Below are 22,828 nucleotides of genomic sequence, written 5' to 3'. Positions count from 1 at the left end.
TAAAATAAAATATTGCTATGTAGAACTACACGTACACTGCTAAATCATTTCGTGGCAGATACAGTCTACATTACATGACATTTTGCTCTTTGACCAGTCTGTGACATAGTATTTTTAGCACAAGGAATGAGAATAGGGTGTTCTTTAGCTTGAACATATTCAGCCTATAAATGGCTCAATACCTTGCCGACTTACTAACATAGTACATCTGCTGTGCCAAGATATAGAAGACCTGTGGAGTTGTGGACTACCCAAATGTGCATCGGTCAGCCCTAACATTAGATTGTATATTATGTAAGTTTTCCTCTTGCCATTAAACTAGTTCTGACCCACTATTACAAAGACTCCACATGACCTCAGAAGTTGCCCTGTGATATCTAGCACGTTAGACGTTAGCAGCCGATCCTATAAAGTCATTCTCCAGGATTTTTATTGGAACTACACAACTCAGTCCACGGTGTTGTGTATCGAGCTGGTTACTTCAGTGCTGCACCCACTCAAGTGTATTTGTCAATATTTTCTGTCAATAGCAAAGTATCAATTTGCCATCAGTTTTTGGAGAAGCCAATTGAAAGGTGACAACCAGTTTGACAACTTTTTACTTTTGCAAAAATGGCTTCCTCAACAGAATAGAAAAAAATATCTGTCTCCATAACTAAATAAAATTCACCAAACTTTGGTACTGTTCTGACTTCTGATATACTAATATTCGAACATTTGTATATTTGGGGTGGAAAACTCCTTTACGTTATACAATATTGCTGATTTGGTCATTCAACACTACCAATCATGTAAGTAGGGAATGATCTCACATGATTTGTTGGAACTATGGGGGACATTTATTGAACAGAAATACACCTAAACTAGGTGTATTTCTGGCACAGATTGCAGCACAAAGGTTCTTTGCACCACAATCTGCGACTTTTCCCCGCTCACGGCAGGTCTATAAAAGTGGACGTGGTGTGGGAAGGGGAAGGGCCGGCAGGCCTGTCTCATTTACCGCTTTCTATTCCTGTTTTAGGCATAGAAAATGGTCTAAATGTAAGACAGCTAGGAGGGGGCTGTGGATTCGAAGAAGTTATGAAAAGGCCGGCACTTCTTCATAAATCCGGCGGAACCACCGCCAATGCAGGGCTTTATTAAGACCAGCATCTAAAATGCCAGTCCTAATAAATGTTCCCCTAAATTTATTTCTTAGAGTTGTAATTGTTCTTTCATGGTTGAATTTAGCTGCACTGAGCATATTTCAATAAAACCTGGAAAGTCAGACAGTAGTAATGAAATGTTTTGTGAGAGGTTGTAAAAATCTTAAAATCTAAGAAGTGTAGTCATAAATCGAACTGTAAAGGTGTAGAAACGAAAACAAAAATGATGTGCTGCACTTTAAATGCAGTTTTTACATTTGATAGGTAGAATCATGGCCATAAACCAATGAAACTTGATCACACGTGTAACATGAGAAATTTATAAAGGAATATACTGGGAAAGGTTACATTTTATTATGTTTGTATATGAATGTCCATCAGTGGTAACTAAAGATTAGAACGTAAAAGGATAAAGCAATCTCTGTATTTTCAGCAGAGAGGACATTAATCCTGTGAGTACTGTCATACTGTAATGGACTTATAATTGCAGATTTAAAATGCTCTTTTCTGGTAATTGTTTGATTTCACAGATGAAAAACTCTTTTTTTTTTTCTGGTTATATTTTATAGCATTCCCCTGTGTCCACTAATGGAATGAAATGTGAGATGTAGGTCTATAATGTATCATGTTTTGGTTCCAAAATGGCTGATATAAAGTTATAAAAAAATTATTTTCTTATGTTGTCCTAGATAATCTTTGTACGCATGTTGCCTTCCATCTGCAACAGTTTCTTTGCTGATTTTGTACAGTTTTACATTCTGAGCACTGTTCTGAAATAATGCAAATGACCTTCTATTAACACAGTAGCGAAATTGTATTCACAACAGTCAAAGATACAGGCCATTAGCCAGGAGAAGGACTTGTAGAATAATTTAGGTGTGCAAATTATGTACTGTAGTTGTAACATTTTGGGAATATGTTGCTGGAAATAAAAGCTTCTGACTCCATGCAGTAGCAGTAGAAATCTATAAACATCAAATCCAACGTCATTGACAGAAGCTGTAAAAATGTTGACTAGTAATACAAATAAATGGCAGTGTTTCAGGCAACATCATTTTTTAATGTAATGTTAAAAAAAAAAAAAAACTGCCGTTAGCTGTGTAAAAATTGACCCCAAGCTGTTTTGCAAGTGCACTGATGCCTAACATAATGTATTCTGTCCTATTCCACATGTAAAGAGCAGACTGTCTCTTGTTAAACATTGCCATATCGGTAATAAGTCCCTAAACCATCAGACCAATGAAAATGCTTCATTTTACATGGGAGGGAGGAGAGCCTTTAGATAGATGCTCCTATCCAGTCCCATTGCCCAAGCTGGTTTGGTTGGAACTGGTTTCCTGCCATATAAATATTAAGTTTGCTTGCCTTAGCTTATTAAGTTGGTCAAATCTTTTGTACTGTATTCCAAAGAGTTGCTTGCCCTGTAGACTTGAAACTACATTGACATTTCAAGGCACATAGGCCAGTAGGTCTCAGTTGAGGGTTCTTCTTAGTAATTATGTCCTCTGATAAAGAAGATCTAGAGAACACCTTGAATGCTTGTAGAGAAACCAAGAGGGCGCAGAGTCGCATTTCAGTTGTTATCGATCAGGCTGTTAATCGAAGTATTTTCACCTCTACAGTCTCCCCAGCTGCAGAGCGCATTCGCTTTATCTTGGGAGAAGATGATGATGGCCCAGCTCCTCCACAGCTCTTCACTGAGCTTGATGAACTTTTATCTGTTGATGGACATGATATGGAATGGAAGGAAACAGCCAGGTAAGATCTCAAACATATAATTGTATAAAGTGCTCTAGATTTTAAATTTTATACACAATTGGGTGAACTGTTAAAAAAAAGTCATCGTCTATTAGGGTTCTAACAAACATGTTAAGTAAGTCTTCCATTTCCATTCCATTATTATATGGTTTGATAAGCTTATAAGCTGATAAAATAGGTATGTGCTTGAAAGCATATGTGAAAAATAGGTAGCTAGTATTGTACTGTTAAAACTGTAAATTTCATGCACATATACCCAAATTACACAGAAGGGTCATGATTGATGTTGGTCATGACTCTGTTTTCATAGTAGGTTAATGGTAGTGGCATACATGTTCTTCTGAGATGATCTCCTTATATTATGTATTCAATGCATCCTCACATCCATAAGCTGCTTGAAAAATTGTGTAGTTGATTGTTATACAAAAGTATGAAGAAGCAGATGGAATCTCCTATATACTAGTGTAGGTATGCTAGTGAGCCTAAACAATTCTTCATTTTTGTCTATTGGAAGTTCTTTTAAATGTGAATATTTTGTGATTTTCCTTTAATATTGAGCAACTTATGGTGGTCTATGCATTGTAAACTCTACTAGTCGGTTGTTTTTCTTAAGTCTTCCTTCTCTCAAATGATTACATCATCCAATACTTTTAAATATTTAATTCATGATAAGTTTTAGCCAACAATTATATTTTCCCTTATTTATATATTTGTTCATTAGGTATGCAATGTGTATTCTGTGTTAGTGGATATATATAACTCTGATCCATTCTAGGAGGGTCAATATTACAGTTGCCACCTAAGTAGAGAAAATTATGGTTTGTGATTCCATCGTGAAGTTATTAGTTAACACTTTGGAAATCAAATCATGTTGCTCTTCAGGACCCTTTTGGACTTGGAGAGTAAAGTGCAGTAATTCCATTACTAATCACATTCCTAAATTCACGTGCTGTGCTATGTGGGCATAGCCAGACATCTAGTCAGTACACTGGTGCACTGGACATTTCATGCAATGTGTTTTAAAAAGGATCTGTACTGATAATACAACCGTCTGCATCCGTTATGAACAGATCCGGTTGTATTATCTTTAACATATCTTTAACATTGCCATTGTCATTAACTCCATTGAAAGTCAGTGGAGAAGGGATCCGTTTTCTAATGTGGCAGATTGTGGCAGAGAAAACGGATCCGTCCCCACTTGTATTGGGGGGTAATGCCGGATACAGGATGGAAAGCAAAATACATCTCGCGGTTTGCTCTCCAGTGCAACTAAACAGAACGGAATGCATTTTGGAGCATTCCGTGGGTTCAGTTCAGTTTTGTCCCCATTGACAATGAATGGGGACAAAACTGAAGCGTTTTTTTCTGGTATTGAGCCCCTATGACGGATCTCAATACCTGAAAACTTAAACACTAGTGTGAAAGTACCCTGACTCTATTATATATCCAGCCACTAATTAAAAAAAAAATACAAAAGTGATGATGATGCAGTAACTAAAACAGAGTGTCAACTCTGGAGCTGAATTTGTGAGTACAAAGCAGAGTAAATCCTAACAGGACCACTAGGAGAGCCAATGAAAATTCCCATTACCCCTTCCAGAGTGGATGATTGTATACACACTGATATAGCTCTGTCAATCATTTGTGGGCAGGGTTATCAGGACACTACAAGGAAAGACTGGCCATAGACCCAACAGGGTCTGGCCAATGCCCAGGGGGCCACCCAAGCCCTTCTCACTGCCCTTCCAACCAGGTACATAATGATCTGATGTTCTCAGCATTATTTAATGCTAGGAGCATCAGGGACTTATGTACTTGACCGGCGGCTCTAGGTGCCCTCCTGAATTCAAGTCCTCAGGATGGTAACATAGGGATGCAGCAGTATTTTGTGCTTTAACCGTATTTGGTTTTGCTAGGGCTGTATTTTGTGCTGCACTATGATATTACTAGCCCCGACTACTTCTGTTGTCCCTGCCTACTTGTATTACTCCACCTTTTTTTGGTTTGGACCCGCCTACAACATCGGGCTACTTTTAGTTTTTTTTTCCATAGCCACTTTAAGTTTCCATCCTGGGACACCCATTGTCTCTGGTTGGAGTCCTATCAAAGTTTACTCTACTCGCTCCAAATCATATAAGCCAAATATCATGGAGCTCTGCTTCTCTCCCTCTTTCACATCCTGCTCTAAAAACTCACTAAAAACCTGACAAGTTTAGTTTAAGGGTTTTACATGGGACAATATGGCTCTGTCCACTCAATGTTCCATTGCTTTTTTGTGGACTAGGTCAGTTTTTAGAATCAACTTATCTATTAAAGGAAATCTGTCACCAGGATAATCGTTATTGAAGTAAAGCCATTGCCTAATAGCACTTAGTTCCTGATTCCCAGATGTGCCTTTGTTCCAGCAATAGATGTTTTTTATCCTCTGAAAATCCAGCTTATTGGGTATGCAAATGATCCAGTAAGGTGCCCAGAGGGGCGTCACTGTTGCAGGAAGGAGCCCAGACACGTCTCCTGCCACAATGTATCCGCCCACCCCTCCTACATCACATTCCAGCCATAACTCTGCCCCCCCTTTTCCCTGCTCCCAGCATTAGAGGCGGGCTTGGGCACTAGCAGGAGGCGTGCCTGGGCTCCTTCCTGCAACAGTAATGCCCCTCTGGGCACCTTACTGGCTCATTTGCATATCCAATAAACTGGATTTTCAGAAGATAGAAAACAGCTATTGCTGAAATAAAGACACATCTGGAAATAAGGTACTAAGTGCTATTAGTCTAAGGCTTTACTGCAATAGCGATTATCCTGGTGACCGATTTCCTTTAAGTTATCTGTCTTTTCTCTGACAGTCTTAGGCTACTTTCACACTTGCGTTCAGAGCGGATCCGTCTGAGACGGATCCGCTCATATAATGCAGACGGTGGCTCCGTTCAGTACGGATCTGTCTGCATTATATTGTTAAAATATTTCTAAGTGTGAAAGTAGCCTCAGACGGATCCGTCCAGACTTTCAATGTAAAGTCAATGGGGGACGGATCCGTTTGAAGATTGAGCCATAGTGTGTCATCTTCAAACGGATCCGTCCCCATTGACTCACATTGTAAGTCTGGACGGATCCGCACGCCTCCGCACGGCCAGGCGGACACCCGAACGCTGCAAGCAGCGTTCAAGTGTCTGCTTGCTGAGCGGAGCGGAGGCTGAACGCCGCCAGACTGATGCAGTCTGAGCGGATCCGCGTCCACTCAGAATGCATTAGTGCTGGACGGATGCGTTCGGGTACGCTTGTGAGCCCCTTCAAACGGAGCTCACAAGCGGACACCCGAACGCTAGTGTGAAAGTAGCCTTACAAAATGTTATATCATTATTCACAAACGTGTATGTAATGGTTTCTAGAAATCCTGGAGATATTAGATAACATTGTCATTAATGGGGCAGGTATTTGTGGACTTTCTGACCGATTGAATAGAGCTTCAGTCATTTTCTCAGCAGCTTGAAATGGCTGTTTACGAAGACCAAATAGACACATTCATATAATATTTTGTACATATATGATGGTTTCTTTTGATCATGTCATGAGATTGTATTTTTGTAAAATGATATATTACAATCAATTACCCTGTGGGGCCTTTATATATGCACTAAGCACCATTGTATTTTGATACTGCTTGAGAAAAGTCACAACCTTTGATTTCACATTATCTATCCATTATAGTTATCTGCCCCAGAAGATCATCCATTCCCCCCTCCTCCATTTTATAATCCTGTGTCTGGCTGTAAAATAAACGGCTGCAGCAGTTTGCACTCTCTTTAAGTAGTAAGCAAATATGAAAGTTTAGAACATCAATATCAGATGGATAGGGATCCAGTACCTGACATCTCCACTGATCAGCTATTCTAAGCATCCGCTGGCCCAGGAAATATACAATTGATGTATCTGGAAGCACACGATTCCTTCCATGGTCCAGTGGCCATGCAGACATACTGTAGATGAACTACCATTAAAGAAAATGGGAGCTAAGCTCCAGTACGCCAATGACAGAAATTACATAGTGGATAGAGCCTTCCATCCACTGTTTGAGCCCTAGCGACTGCCCCAAACAGCTAGTTCTAAGAAATTATAAAATGTGATGTGCACTCCCTTCATAGACATAGCCGAACTGGTGCATACTGAGTGCTCAATTTTTCTACCGTACAGTACGCTTTCCCAACATACAATAAAGTACCTGTACTCCTGGCTGTTAGGTCCTGCTCATAGAGAGGCAGTATCTGTATTCCTATAGAGTAGTGGATATATCCAGATGTCCGGGTAAACTTGGTAGCACATTTCTCAGGCGATGCTAGACTCTAGATTATGGAGCTGCCCCAGACGGTCAGGCACTCTAGAAGCGAAATTACTTGTGTGATGGGTGATGGTGACTTGCTTGCAAATCGAGGTGACCAGTACTTCTGTCCAACAAGTTTCAGCAGAAGGCATATTCCTTTATCAAGGATGGTATCCATTAGGGATAAGTGCTATGTAAGGTATTAGAATGTATTGGCTCCTATGAGCCGAAGTTATTACTTTGCGGGATACCACTTGGAACCAAACCCGAGTTCGTGAATTTTTTTTTTTTTTACAGTAAGAATTGTAATAAAGTAGTAATAACTTCGGCTCATAGGAGCCAATACATTCTAATACTGTACGGAACGCTCGCTCCATACAGTATTCAAACAAAGTATTATGCAGGTTGACTTTGATTGTTTCATCCAAAGTCGATTCGCTCATCCCTAGTATCCATCCTTCCTTCCCCTCCTAAAATAGTCTCACTCTATCATATAATCTGGCTCTCCTGTTGAAATGCACTAACTATAAAAAGACTGAGAAAAATGATATTTTAATATATTATAATGAGCCTCTAGGAGCAATGGGGGCATTGCCATTGCACAGAGAGCTGAGCCAATTGCTCCTAAAGGCTCATTTGCATATATTTAAACATCATTTAACATGTACATGGGACCAACACATATGCCTTCAGCTGCCAAGCGCTCGTGTAACCGGTCAGTCAGTTTCTTAGGTACAAATCTGCTGACAGATGCCCTTTAAGACAAATTTTTTATATTGTAGAAGCCAGGGTAGCAATCCCCTGATGGTCACAGACTTATCTTCTATAACCCCATTTTATCACCTGTAGCATTACAGAGGCCATTCAAATATATAGCTGTCAATGTCATACATGTAAAGGCCTTGGCTGTAAACTGGGGGGGCATCCTGTCTGATGTATATATGCCTTATTAGGGTAAAGGCATAAGGTCAAGAGTAGAGTTGAGCGAACACCTGGATGTTCGGGTTCGAGAAGTTCGGCCGAACATCCCGGAAATGTTCGGGTTCGGGATCCGAACCCGATCCGAACTTCGTCCCGAACCCGAACCCCATTGAAGTCAATGGGGACCCGAACTTTTCGGCACTAAAAAGGCTGTAAAACAGCCCAGGAAAGAGCTAGAGGGCTGCAAAAGGCAGCAACATGTAGGTAAATCCCCTGCAAACAAATGTGGATAGGGAAATTAATTAAAATAAAAATTAAATAAATAAAAATTAACCAAAATCAATTGGAGAGAGGTTCCATAGCAGAGAATCTGGCTTCCCGTCACCCACCACTGGAACAGTCCATTCTCAGATATTTAGGCCCCGGCACCCAGGCAGAGGAGAGAGGTCCCGTAACAGAGAATCTGTCTTCATGTCAGCAGAGAATTAGTCTGCATGTCATAGCAGAGAATGAGGCTTCACGTCAGCCACCACTGCAACAGTCCATTGGCATATATTTAGGCCCAGCACCCAGGCAGAGGAGGGAGGTCCCGTAACAGAGAATCTGTCTTCATGTCAGCAGAGAATTAGTCTGCATGTCATAGCAGAGAATGAGGCTTCACGTCAGCCACCACTGCAACAGTCCATTGGCATATATTTAGGCCCAGCACACACACAGGCAGAGGAGAGAGGTCCCGTAACAGAGAATCTGGCTTCATGTCAGCAGAGAATCAGTCTGCATGTCATAGCAGAGAATGAGGCTTCACGTCAGCCACCACTGCAACAGTCCATTGGCATATATTTAGGCCCAGCACACACACAGGCAGAGGAGAGAGGTCCCGTAACAGAGAATCTGGCTTCATGTCAGCAGAGAATCAGTCTGCATGTCATAGCAGAGAATCAGGCTTCACGTCACCCACCACTGCAACAGTCCATTGTCATAAATTTAGGCCCAGCACTAGTGTTGAGCGGCATGTCCCATATTCGAATTCGCGAAATTTTGTGAATATTCGAAAGAATATTCGTAAAATATTCGCGATTCATTCAAATTCGTTATTATTTCGCATATGCGATAATTCGAATTTTCGCATCGCATAATACATATGCTATGCAAAATTCACATGTGCGCTAATGAAATCGCCTTACGAAGATTCGCAACTCAATTCAATCACTAATGTATGAATGCAATGCCCTTTGCCTCTGTTCTGGGACAAGTGTAGATATTCGCATGTGCGCTAATAAAATCGCCTTACGAAGATTCGCACCTCAATCACTTTCTAGGGAATGTGAGACTTTTGGGAATCAATCGAGATACAGTGGGGGGTGATGACAGTAGTTGACAGAGTACAGATCAATGTAATCTGTAAGGTGGAAAGTAAAATAAAAAATACGAATATTCGTAAATCGAATTTTACGAAGTTCTACGTATTCGCGAATATGGTGCTATACTATATGAATGCACAGGCCTTTGCCTCTCTGTTCTGGGGACAAGTGTAGATATTTGCATTTGCGTTAATAAAATCGCCTTACGAAGATTCGCAGCTCAATTCAATCACTAATGTATGAATGCAAAGCCCTTTGCCTCTGTTCTGGGACAAGTGTAGATATTCGCATGTGCGCTAATAAAATCGCCTTACGAAGATTCGCAACTCAATTCACTAATGTATGAATGCAAAGCCCTTTGCCTCTGTTCTGGGACGTGCCGATATTCGCATGTGCGCTAATAAAATCGCCTTACGAAGATTCGCGCCTCAATCACTTTCTAGGCAATGTGAGTAAGATCTGAGCTGTTGGACCTTTGGGAAACAATCAATTATATGTGTACTGTAATTTTGTGGGGGGGGGGGGGGAAAAACAAAAAACGAATATTTGTTTTTACGAATATATAGCACTATATTCGAAATATTCGCGAAATCGCGAAGTTGCGATATTCGCGAAAAAAATTTGCTTTTCGAATATTCGCGCTCAACACTACCCAGCACCCAGGCAGAGGAGAGAGGTCCCGTAACAGACAATCTGGCTTCATGTCAGCAGAGAATCAGTCTGCATGTCATAGCAGAGAATGAGGCTTCACGTCAGCCACCACTGCAACAGTCCATTGGCATATATTTAGGCCCAGCACCCAGGCAGAGGAGAGAGGTCCCGTAACAGACAATCTGGCTTCATGTCAGCAGAGAATCAGTCTTCATATCATAGCAGAGAATCAGGCTTCACGTCACCCACCACTGCAACAGTCCATTGTCATAAATTTAGGCCCAGCACCCAGGCAGAGGAGAGAGGTCCCGTAACAGAGGATCTGGCTTCATGTCAGCAGAGAATCAGTCTGCATGTCATAGCAGAGAATCAGGCTTCACGTCAGCCACCACTGCAACAGTCCATTGTCATAATATTTAGGCCCAGCACCCAGGCAGAGGAGAGAGGTCCCGTAACAGACAATCTGGCTTCATGTCAGCAGAGAATTAGTCTGCATGTCATAGCAGAGAATGAGGCTTCACGTCAGCCACCACTGCAACAGTCCATTGGCATATATTTAGGCCTAGCACACAGGCAGAGGAGAGAGGTCCCGTAACAGACAATCTGGCTTCATGTCAGCAGAGAATCAGTCTGCATGTCATAGCAGAGAATGAGGCTTCACGTCACCCACCACTGCAACAGTCCATTGGCATATATTTAGGCCTAGCACACAGGCAGAGCAGAGAGGTCCCGTAACAGACAATCTGGCTTCATGACAGCAGAGAATCAGTCTGCATGTCATAGCAGAGAATGAGGCTTCACGTCACCCACCACTGCAACAGTCCATTGTCATAATTTAGGCCCAGCACCCAGGCAGAGGAGAGAGGTCCCGTAACAGAGAATCTGGCTTCATGTCAGCAGAGAATCAGTCTGCATGTCATAGCAGAGAATCAGGCTTCACGTCAGCCACCACTGCAACAGTCCATTGTCATAAATTTAGGCCCAGCACCCAGGCAGAGGAGAGAGGTCCCGTAACAGAGGATCTGGCTTCATGTCAGCAGAGAATCAGTCTGCATGTCATAGCAGAGAATCAGGCTTCACGTCAGCCACCACTGCAACAGTCCATTGTCATAATTTAGGCCCAGCACCCAGGCAGAGGAGAGAGGTCCCGTAACAGACAATCTGGCTTCCATGTCAGCAGAGAATCAGTCTGCATGTCATAGCAGAGAATGAGGCTTCACGTCAGCCACCACTGCAACAGTCCATTGGCATATATTTAGGCCTAGCACACAGGCAGAGGAGAGAGGTCCCGTAACAGACAATCTGGCTTCATGTCAGCAGAGAATCAGTCTGCATGTCATAGCAGAGAATGAGGCTTCACGTCACCCACCACTGCAACAGTCCATTGGCATATATTTAGGCCTAGCACACAGGCAGAGCAGAGAGGTCCCGTAACAGACAATCTGGCTTCATGACAGCAGAGAATCAGTCTGCATGTCATAGCAGAGAATGAGGCTTCACGTCACCCACCACTGCAACAGTCCATTGGCATATATTTAGGCCTAGCACACAGGCAGAGCAGAGAGGTCCCGTAACAGACAATCTGGCTTCATGTCAGCAGAGAATCAGTCTGCATGTCATAGCAGAGAATCAGGCTTCACGTCAGCCACCACTGCAACAGTCCATTGTCATAAATTTAGGCCCAGCACCCAGGCAGAGGAGAGAGGTCCCGTAACAGACAATCTGGCTTCATGTCAGCAGAGAATTAGTCTGCATGTCATAGCAGAGAATCAGGCTTCATGTCAGCCACCACTGCAACAGTCCATTGGCATATATTTAGGCCTAGCACACAGGCAGAGGAGAGGTTCATTCAACTTTGGGTAGCCTCGCAATATAATGGTAAAATGAAAATAAAAATAGGATTGAATGAGGAAGTGCCCTGGAGTCCAATAATATATGGTTATGGGGAGGTAGTTAATGTCTAATCTGGACAAGGGACGGACAGGTCCTGTGGGATCCATGCCTGGTTCATTTTTATGAACGTCAGCTTGTCCACATTGGCTGTAGACAGGCGGCTGCGTTTGTCTGTAATGACGCCCCCTGCCGTGCTGAATACACGTTCAGACAAAACGCTGGCTGCCGGGCAGGCCAGCACCTCCAAGGCATAAAAGGCTAGCTCTGGCCACGTGGACAATTTAGAGACCCAGAAGTTGAATGGGGCCGAACCATCAGTCAGTACGTGGAGGGGTGTGCACACGTACTGTTCCACCATGTTAGTGAAATGTTGCCTCCTGCTAACACGTTGCGTATCAGGTGGTGGTGCAGTTAGCTGTGGCGTGTTGACAAAAGTTTTCCACATCTCTGCCATGCTAACCCTGCCCTCAGAGGAGCTGGCCGTGACACAGCTGCCTTGGCGACCTCTTGCTCCTCCTCTGCCTTGGCCTTGGGCTTCCACTTGTTCCCCTGTGACATTTGGGAATGCTCTCAGTAGCGCGTCTACCAACGTGCGCTTGTACTCGCGCATCTTCCTATCACGCTCCAGTGCAGGAAGTAAGGTGGGCACATTGTCTTTGTAGCGTGGATCCAGCAGGGTGGCAACCCAGTAGTCCGCACAGGTTAAAATGTGGGCAACTCTGCTGTCGTTGCGCAGGCACTGCAGCATGTAGTCGCTCATGTGTGCCAGGCTGCCCAGGGTTAAGGACAAGCTGTCCTCTGTGGGAGGCGTATCGTCATCGTCCTGCCTTTCCCCCCAGCCACGCACCAGTGATGGACCCGAGCTGCGTTGGGTGCCACCCCGCTGTGACCATGCTTCATCCTCATCCTCCTCCACCTCCTCCTCATCCTCGTCCTCCTCGTCCTCCAGTAGTGGGCCCTGGCTGGCCACATTTGTACCTGGCCTCTGCTGTTGCCAAAAACCTCCCTCTGAGTCACTTCGAAGAGACTGGCCTGAAAGTGCTAAAAATGACCCCTCTTCCTCCTCCTCCTCCTCCTCCTGGGCCACCTCCTCTTCCATCATCGCCCTAAGTGTTTTCTCAAGGAGACATAGAAGTGGTATTGTAACGCTGATAACGGTGTCATCGCCACTGGCCATGTTGGTGGAGTACTCGAAACAGCGCAACAGGGCACACAGGTCTCGCATGGAGGCCCAGTCATTGGTGGTGAAGTGGTGCTGTTCTGTAGTGCGACTGACCCGTGCGTGCTGCAGCTGAAACTCCACTATGGCCTGCTGCTGCTCGCACAGTCTGTCCAGCATGTGCAAGGTGGAGTTCCACCTGGTGGGCACGTCGCATATGAGGCGGTGAGCGGGAAGGCCGAAGTTACGCTGTAGCGCAGACAGGCGAGCAGCAGCAGGATGTGAACGCCGGAAGCGCGAACAGACGGCCCGCACTTTATGCAGCAGCTCTGACATGTCGGGGTAGTTGTGAATGAACTTCTGCACCACCAAATTCAGCACATGCGCCAAGCAAGGGATGTGCGTCAAATTGGCTAGTCCCAGAGCTGCAACGAGATTTCGCCCATTATCACACACCACCAGGCCGGGCTTGAGGCTCACCGGCAGCAACCACTCGTCGGTCTGTTGTTCAATACCCCGCCACAACTCCTGTGCGGTGTGGGGCCTGTCCCCCAAACATATGAGTTTCAGAATGGCCTGCTGACGTTTACCCCGGGCTGTGCTGAAGTTGGTGGTGAAGGTGTGTGGCTGACTGGATGAGCAGGTGGAAGAAGAGGAGGAGGAAGCCGAGAAGGAGGAGGTGGCAACAGGAGGCAAAGAATGTTGCCCTGCGATCCTTGGCGGCGGAAGGACGTGCGCCAAACAGCTCTCCGCCTGGGGCCCAGCTGCCACTACATTTACCCAGTGTGCAGTTAGGGAGATATAGCGTCCCTGGCCGTGCTTACTGGTCCACGTATCTGTGGTTAGGTGGACCTTGCCACAGATGGCGTTGCGCAGTGCACACTTGATTTTATCGGATACTTGGTTGTGCAGGGAAGGCACGGCTCTCTTGGAGAAGTAGTGCCGGCTGGGAACAACATACTGTGGGACAGCAAGCGACATGAGCTGTTTGAAGCTGTCTGTGTCCACCAGCCTAAATGACAGCATTTCATAGGCCAGTAGTTTAGAAATGCTGGCATTCAGGGCCAGGGATCGAGGGTGGCTAGGTGGGAATTTACGCTTTCTATCAAATGTTTGTGAGATGGAGAGCTGAACGCTGGCGTGTGACATGGTTGAGACGCTTGGTGACGGAGGTGGTGGTGGTGGTGTTGGTGGTACATCCCCTGTTTGCTGGGCGGCAGGTGCCAACGTTCCTCCAGAGGCGGAGGAAGAGGCCGAGGCGGCAGCAGCAGAATAGGCCGAGGCGGCAGCAGCAGAAGAGGTAGCAGGGGGAGCCTGAGTGACTTCCTTGGTTTTAAGGTGTTTACTCCACTGCAGTTCATGCTTTGCATGCAGGTGCCTGGTCATGCAGGTTGTGCTCAGGTTCAGAACGTTAATGCCTCGCTTCAGGCTCTGATGGCACAGCGTGCAAACCACTCGGGTCTTGTCGTCAGCACATTGTTTGAAGAAGTGCCATGCCAGGGAACTCCTTGAAGCTGCCTTTGGGGTGCTCGGTCCCAGATGGCGGCGGTCAGTAGCAGGCGGAGTCTCTTGGCGGCGGGTGTTCTGCTTTTGCCCACTGCTCCCTCTTTTGCTACGCTGTTGGCTCGGTCTCACCACTGCCTCTTCCTCCGAACTGTGAAAGTCAGTGGCACGACCTTCATTCCATGTGGGGTCTAGGACCTCATCGTCCCCTGCATCGTCTTCCACCCAGTCTTGATCCCTGACCTCCTGTTCAGTCTGCACACTGCAGAAAGACGCAGCAGTTGGCACCTGTGTTTCGTCATCATCAGAGACATGCTGAGGTGGTATTCCCATGTCCTCATCATCAGGAAACATAAGTGGTTGTGCGTCAGTGCATTCTATGTCTTTCACCGCTGGGGAAGGGCTAGGTGGATGCCCTTGGGAAACCCTGCCAGCGGAGTCTTCAAACAGCATAAGAGACTGCTGCATAACTTGAGGCTGAGACAGTTTCCCTGGTATGCATGGGGGTGATGTGACAGACTGATGGGGTTGGTTTTCAGGCGCCATCTGTGCGCTTTCTGCAGAAGACTGGGTGGGAGATAATGTGAACGTGCTGGATCCACTGTCGGCCACCCAATTGACTAATGCCTGTACCTGCTCAGGCCTTACCATCCTTAGAACGGCATTGGGCCCCACCATATATCGCTGTAAATTCTGGCGGCTACTGGGACCTGAGGTAGTTGGTACACTAGGACGTGTGGATGTGGCAGAACGGCCACGTCCTCTCCCAGCACCAGAGGGTCCACTAACACCACCACGACCATGTCCACGTCCACGTCCGCGTCCCTTACTAGATGTTTTTCTCATTGTTATGGTTCACCACAACAACAAATATATTATTTGGCCCAATGTATTGTATTCAAATTCAGCGGGATATAAATTTGAGGCCTAGTATTTAGGCGCTGGGTGACCGGTATGGATTTAGTGACAGAATTAGACTTGGAAATGCACAGAAGCGTGTGTGTGTGAAGTTATTCTGAATGACCCAATGTGCACCTTGAATATTATATACCCTTTTAGGGATAGATTTCAAATAGCTCTGATATAGCAGAAACCACTAAATTATGAAATTGCTAAATTGGGAATTGTATTTCAACCCAGAACAAGAAATGTGCTTGAACGGACACTAAATAACTCGCCCAGCTACAGCACTAACGACAGATTTAGCTGGATATGAATTTGAGGCCTAGTATTTAGGCGCTGGGTGACAGGTATGGGTTTAGTGACAGAATTAGACTTGGAAATACACAGTAGCGGGTGTGTGTGAAGTTATTCTGAATGACCCAATGTGCACCTTGAATATTATATACCCTTTTAGGGATAGATTTCAAATAGCTCTGATATAGCAGAAACCACTAAATTATGAAATTGCTAAATTGGGAATTGTATTTCAACCCAGAACAAGAAATGTGCTTGAACGGACACTAAATAACTCGCCCAGCTACAGCACTAACGACAGATTTAGCTGGATATGAATTTGAGGCCTAGTATTTAGGCGCTGGGTGACAGGTATGGGTTTAGTGACAGAATTAGACTTGGAAATACACAGTAGCGGGTGTGTGTGAAGTTATTCTGAATGACCCAATGTGCACCTTGAATATTATATACCCTTTTAGGGATAGATTTCAAATAGCTCTGATATAGCAGAAACCACTAAATTATGAAATTGCTAAATTGGGAATTGTATTTCAACCCAGAACAAGAAATGTGCTTGAACGGACACTAAATAACTCGCCCAGCTACAGCACTAAGGACAGATTTAGCTGGATATAAATTTGAGGCCTAGTATTTAGGCGCTGGGTGACCAGTATGGATTTAGTGACAGAATTAGACTTGGAAATACACAGTAGCGGGTGTGTGTGAAGTTATTCTGAATGACCCAATGTGCACCTTGAATATTATATACCCTTTTAGGGATAGATTTCAAATAGCTCTGATATAGCAGAAACCACTAAATTATGAAATTGCTAAATTGGGAATTGTATTTCAACCCAGAACAAGAAATGTGCTTGAACGGACACTAAATAACTCGCCCAGCTACAGCACTAAGGACAGATTTAGCAGGATATAAATTTGAGGCCTAGTATTTAGGCGCTGGGTGACAGGTATGGGTTTAGTGACAGAATTAGACTTGGAAATACACAGTAGCGGGTGTGTGTGAAGTTATTCTGAATGACCCAATGTGCACCTTGAATATTATATACCCTTTTAGGGATAGATTTCAAATAGCTCTGATATAGCAGAAACCACTAAATTATGAAATTGCTAAATTGGGAATTGTATTTCAACCCAGAACAAGAAATGTGCTTGAACGGACACTAAATAACTCGCCCAGCTACAGCACTAAGGACAGATTTAGCTGGATATAAATTTGAGGGCTAGTATTTAGGCGCTGGGTGACAGGTATGGGTTTAGTGACAGAATTAGACTTGGAAATGCACAGTAGCGGGTGTGTGAAGTTATTCTGAATGACCCTATGTGCACCTTGAATATTATATACCCTTTTAGGGATAGATTTCAAATAGCTCTGATACAGCAGAAACCACTAAATTTTTAAATTGCTAAATTGGGAATTGTATTTCAACCCAGAACAAAAAATGTGCTTTGACGGACACTAAATAACTTTCCCAGCCACAACAGGACAGCGGTAACGAGAGATTTAGCGGGATATAAATTTGAGGCCTAGTATTTAGGCGCTGGGTGACCGGTATGGATTTAGTGACAGAATTAGACTGGGATATGGCCAAAAAATAACCACACTATTGCTGGTTAAATGCACTTGGTGATGGGCACAGCTTGCCCCTGATGTAGTATATGGCCAAAAAATGAACAGACTATTGCTGGTTAAATGCACTTGGTGACGGGCGCAGCTTGCCCCTGATTTAGTATATGGCCAAAAAATGAACAGACTATTGCTGGTTAAATGCACTTGGTGTGATAGCTTGACCAACCACACTACTGAGGGTTAAATGCACTTGGTGACGGGCGCAGCTTGCCCCTGATGTAGTATATGGCCAAAAAATAAACAGACTATTGCTGGTTAAATGCACTTGGTGTGACAGCTTCACCCTGATGTAGGCTTTAGCCAAAAAACAACCACACCATTGAGGGTTAAATGCACTTGGTGACGGGCGCAGCTTGCCCCTGATGTAGTATATGGCCAAAAAATAAACAGACTATTGCTGGTTAAATGCACTTGGTGTGACAGCTTCACCCTGATGTAGGCTTTAGCCAAAAAACAACCACACCATTGAGGGTTAAATGCACTTGGTCGCAGCTTGTGCTGGCGCACCACAAGACACAAAATGGCCGCCGATCACCCCAGAAAAATGTGACTGACAAACGGTCTGGGCAGCCTAAAAACAGTGAGCAATTGAGGATCAGCAGCTCAATGATCCACAGCTGCAGATCGATCAGTTAATCAAGTCCTTTGGAGGAGTTAATCTGCCTAATCTCGCCCTACTGTCGCAGCCGCAACCTCTCCCTACGCTAATCAGAGCAGAGTGACGGGCGGCGCTATGTGACTCCAGCTTAAATAGAGGCTGGGTCACATGGTGCTCTGGCCAATCACAGCCATGCCAATAGTAGGCATGGCTGTGATGGCCTCTTGGGGCAAGTAGTATGACGCTTGTTGATTGGCTGCTTTGCAGCCTTTCAAAAAGCGCCAAGAAAGCGTCACAAAAGCGCGAAGAAAGCGACGAACACCGAACCCGAACCCGGACTTTTACGAAAATGTCCGGGTTCGGGTCCGTGTCACGGACACCCCAAAATTCGGTACGAACCCGAACTATACAGTTCGAGTTCGCTCATCCCTAGTCAAGAGTTATCATCATGAGACAAACTCTTTAAAGGCTATGAACAACGTTAGGGCATAAAAAGAAAATGCAGCCTCATAGGTTCCCATAGCCTTTAAGGAACCAGAAAGTTCTGGTTGTCCCAGAATTCCTAATATGGAAAGTTATTTTATTTTTAAAATATCTATCCAAACAAGCATCATATGAACCCAGCCTAATAAATGCATTAAAGTGGTTATCCAGGATGTATTGTTTTGCAAGGAGACGGGGGGGGTATAAAGTTCAAAACCTTTTCCCACATTCAAAATGTTCTGTGGCGCCGCTCCATTTAAAATGAACATTTGTTTATAAGGCAAATATGATTATATTGTAACTGGAGTTTCTATAACATTGAATTAAAAATAAATATTAGCCTTTTAACCTTGAAAACGACTAATATTGGAAATGCCCCGTTGCTTATCTGACTGCTTTAAGTTCCTTGGATGTCAAATAAAATATGCTCTTCATGATTGCCCAATCTGCACTTCTTGGTACATTCTCACTTTATTGAGTGTATTTGTAAGGTGCAGCTATTGACCCTGTACAGGTGATCCCACCTCTTAAAGTCGGCACTTATGAGGTTAATTGTCAGTGTAAAAGAAGTACAAGTTTAACCTTTGCACTGTTCTACAGCTGGTTAGACAAGTTTTTCTCATCCTCAGTCCTTATCAATCTCTGCAGAAGTAAATCTTAAGCTGTATAATGTATCTGTAACTAAACATCATTCTAGTACTTCATTAGTATGAACAACCTTCAAAGAACATAATATGGATATCCTTAAAGAGGCTATCCCAAGGTAATAACTAACCAGTGGCTGATTGGCGGGGTTTTGACTGCTGCTGTGGCCCCCACTGATCACTCCATTCACCTTTATAAGACTGCCAGAGATAGCCAAGTACAACAAATTATTGAATGGAGTCTAAAAATATTGATACATAATATGTATATGTAATCTCTCTATAAGAGGTCCATAGTCAGTCTAAGTCAGTCTAAAAATACAGATTTATGTTTCAGACTACTAATGTTTATGGGGAGAATACTGATTTATATACAACCCTAAATCCAGATATACAGTATATTGCTAGATGGACTCCATTGTTTTTTTTTTTTTTTATAGCGGGAATACAGTTCGATAATTTTTTGTTTGATTTTACACTTTATTAACTTTTGAGGAGAGAAAAAGGATTTGGGAAGGTTCTGTTCACATTTGTGGTGTTTATGATAGAAGCTGCAACAATCTACCAATCCATCGTATGAAATATACCAATGGCACCCAACTGACCTTATTGACCTACAGTGCCCGTTGTCCACGTAGAGCCTCTGATGCAAATGTGAACAAAGTTTTAAAAGGCACCTAAAACTTTAGAAAAAAAAATAAATTGAAGAAACAGAAGCTCTGCAAAGAATGATCTGCCTTTATGGCTTTCATCGCCTCTGCTCGACTGTCTGAGCATGTGAAATACAGATCCCATGTAGTTTCTATGGATTCTGAACTCTGCTCTGAAGGCGCTCGTACTCCTTTGTGTTTTCAACAAAGGTTTAGTTACTATTTAAGCTGACCATACACATTAAATAAATGTCACCTAAACCCAATGATTTCAACAAGATTGGTCAACCATCTATTGCTTATGGGGGTTTCCTTCGATGGCAGTTCTTGTGGAAAAATATTGGGCTGTTAGATAACACACCTGATCCTTTGGTTCTCATTGTTAAACACATGCATGCATGCTATCCAACGTGTACGGCCAGCCTTAAGACTGTATTACACTGGTCGATATTTCAGCCGATAAGCGGTGTGAACGCTCGTTAGCGATCATCTTGCAGTGTAATACTACCCCCAATTGCCCAATGAACGAGCAAACACTTGTTCATCAAGCAATTCTGCTTAAAAATCACTGCTTGCCAGAGGCAGACCGTGCTGTCTAATATCGATCTGCCACCGGCAAACCACTAGACAGTATGGGGACAAGCGATGGCATAGCGATCGCTCCTCGCCATGCTGCAGAGGAGATTGTTACATGCAATAGCAGCAGTCTCTTCCACTAGCTAGTTAGTGATTGCTGAGAGGGAACACTCCCCTCCCGACAATCTTGTGCTGATCTGCCTGTCTAATACAGGCTTTAGACTAAGTTGTTATCTACTGAGAGAATATAGGCCTGTATTTTCTCTATTAGCTGGCAGCAAGTCAAGGCAAGACATTATTGGAGATTCGGGAACATATTGAATTCAAAGCAAATCTCAAACCAGGTGTATTTTTTGCTGATCTCTAGTTGTGGTGAATCTAATATTGATACACTTTCACAAATGTTTTGTGCAGATCGGACTTTGATAAATCTCTGGTCTTTGAATAATACAGGTCGCTCACTCACACCTAATTGCCATCCTATTGATTGAAAAATACCTAGCTCTAATTTCACCTTCAAATTATGTTAATGTTCTATAGCAGGGCTGGCCAACCTAAAACTACATTTCCCATCATGCCCTGCTGTAGGCTGATAGCTGTAAGCAGTCTAGGCATGCTGGGAGTTGTAGTTTTGCAACAGCTGGAGAGCCGCAGGTTGGCCAGCCCTGTTCTATAGTCTTCGTGGATGGGCTCTTGATAGAAAATATATTATCTAACTAGATCTACTTTAAATGATACACTTGTTTCTATCATTTTAGAGACCCCCTTGAAATGTGCTTCATGTGCAAAGAATAGTAGAAATAATTAATATATTTCCTTAATCATAATATTTTCCTGGTGTACTTCCTTATATCTCATCTTGGCTTGAGATATTATGAGATTAGTGGCACAAGATGACCAGATTGGAATGAAAAAACAAAAACAAATTAATGCATATTGTTTTTTCCAAACTGGTCATTTCACGCCATTTATCTTGGGATGTGAGCCAATAGTAGAGATAAGGAAGGATACCTCTGTACTTATCCTACCCCTTCCCATTGCACAACGTTATGCAGCTTTGAAGCTATGTAGGGATTTTACTACATCGTAGTATACAATATGAAATAACGTATTTTCTTTAAATTTTAGATGGATAAAGTTTGAAGAAAAAGTGGAGCAGGGTGGAGAAAGGTGGAGTAAGCCCCATGTTGCCACACTTTCCTTGCACAGCCTGTTTGAACTGAGAACATGTATTGAAAAAGGGACAATACTACTTGACCTAGAAGCCAATTCACTCCCACAAGTAGTTGGTAAGTCGCTTATTGATTTTTATGCTTTGTTCCTATACATTATGCGAGAGGAGCTCAGGGCATGCACCACTTTGGTCCGTGTCTCCCTGAACATGGACCTGAAGACCATCGGTGACAATAATCTCTGGCTGCCGCCAAGTAATACACAAACATACAGACCTCATCGCACATTGAGGGTTCTGCCACACGTTGAGGTTTTTTTGGTGCAGTTTTTTAAGCCAAAACCAGAAATGGATTTAAAAAAGACAAGTACTATATGTCTTTAATATGTTAGCTCTTTTTGTGATCCACTCCTGATTTTGGCTTAAAAAACGGCATCAGAAACCTGCACATCTGACAGCTGCCTAAAACTGTCTGTGTTGCGGCTGAAGGAAGAATAATTTTTTAGCATGGATGGCTGAATTAAGCCTTAGGTGTTTGTTCTCACAGGCCACACACAGACTGGTTCTAGTAGAATGGTTGATCACTAATTCAGCAGCTTTGAAGATAATAGGCTCATAAACCACAGTCAAGCCTAAAAATGAATAATATTGTTCTTCATCAAACTACTTGCCATATATTTTTTCAGAAAAAATCCTTGATAACCAGATTGAGACAGGACTATTGAAACCAGAGATGAAGGAAAAGATCACCTACACTCTTCTCAGGAAGCATCGACATCAGACAAAGAAATCCAACTTGCGTTCCTTGGCTGACATAGGGAAAACAGTCTCCAGTGCAAGTAGGATGTTTGTCAACCCGGACAATGGTAATGTATAGGCCAGACCTTGCTCCCTGGCTTTTAATTATATTTCATATTAAAGCTGTCCTCTAGGCTTTTGAAAAAATTGGCAGCCTTCTGACCTGTTGTGGTAGCCTGGTCGGTACTTACCTCTCTGTTGGGTTGCCAATTCCATTGCATTCAGACTGGCTGCAGGCTCTTCCGCTCAGGTCTTGATGTGTTGCATAGTGTAAATATGTAGCTGTTTGCTATTACTTTAGGACAAGAGTATACCACTTTTTAAAACTTTTGTGAATTAACCTCAACTCGAATTCAAGGTTTGTGGTTCAAAAGA

At 43.6% G+C, this 22,828-nt stretch overlaps 1 protein-coding gene across 4 annotated transcripts in view; it reads left to right on the top strand.

Moving 5' to 3' along the window:
- The window catches only part of SLC4A4 (solute carrier family 4 member 4), a 262,656-nt gene that overhangs the window by 145,274 nt on the left and 94,554 nt on the right, over window positions 1-22,828 (top strand). For all 4 annotated transcript variants that reach the window (XM_044303049.1, XM_044303032.1, XM_044303059.1 and 1 more), the window contains exons 4-6: window positions 2,768-2,903; window positions 21,613-21,773; window positions 22,342-22,521. In XM_044303049.1, the coding sequence (XP_044158984.1) occupies window positions 2,768-2,903; window positions 21,613-21,773; window positions 22,342-22,521 (477 nt within the window). The remainder of the gene's footprint in view (window positions 1-2,767; window positions 2,904-21,612; window positions 21,774-22,341; window positions 22,522-22,828) is intronic.

Source organism: Bufo gargarizans, chromosome 1 (assembly GCF_014858855.1).
Source record: "Bufo gargarizans isolate SCDJY-AF-19 chromosome 1, ASM1485885v1, whole genome shotgun sequence".
In the NCBI taxonomy this organism is placed as follows: Eukaryota; Metazoa; Chordata; class Amphibia; order Anura; family Bufonidae; genus Bufo; species Bufo gargarizans.
Note: the sequence above shows the minus strand (reverse complement) of the source record. Positions and strands in the feature narration are given on the sequence as shown.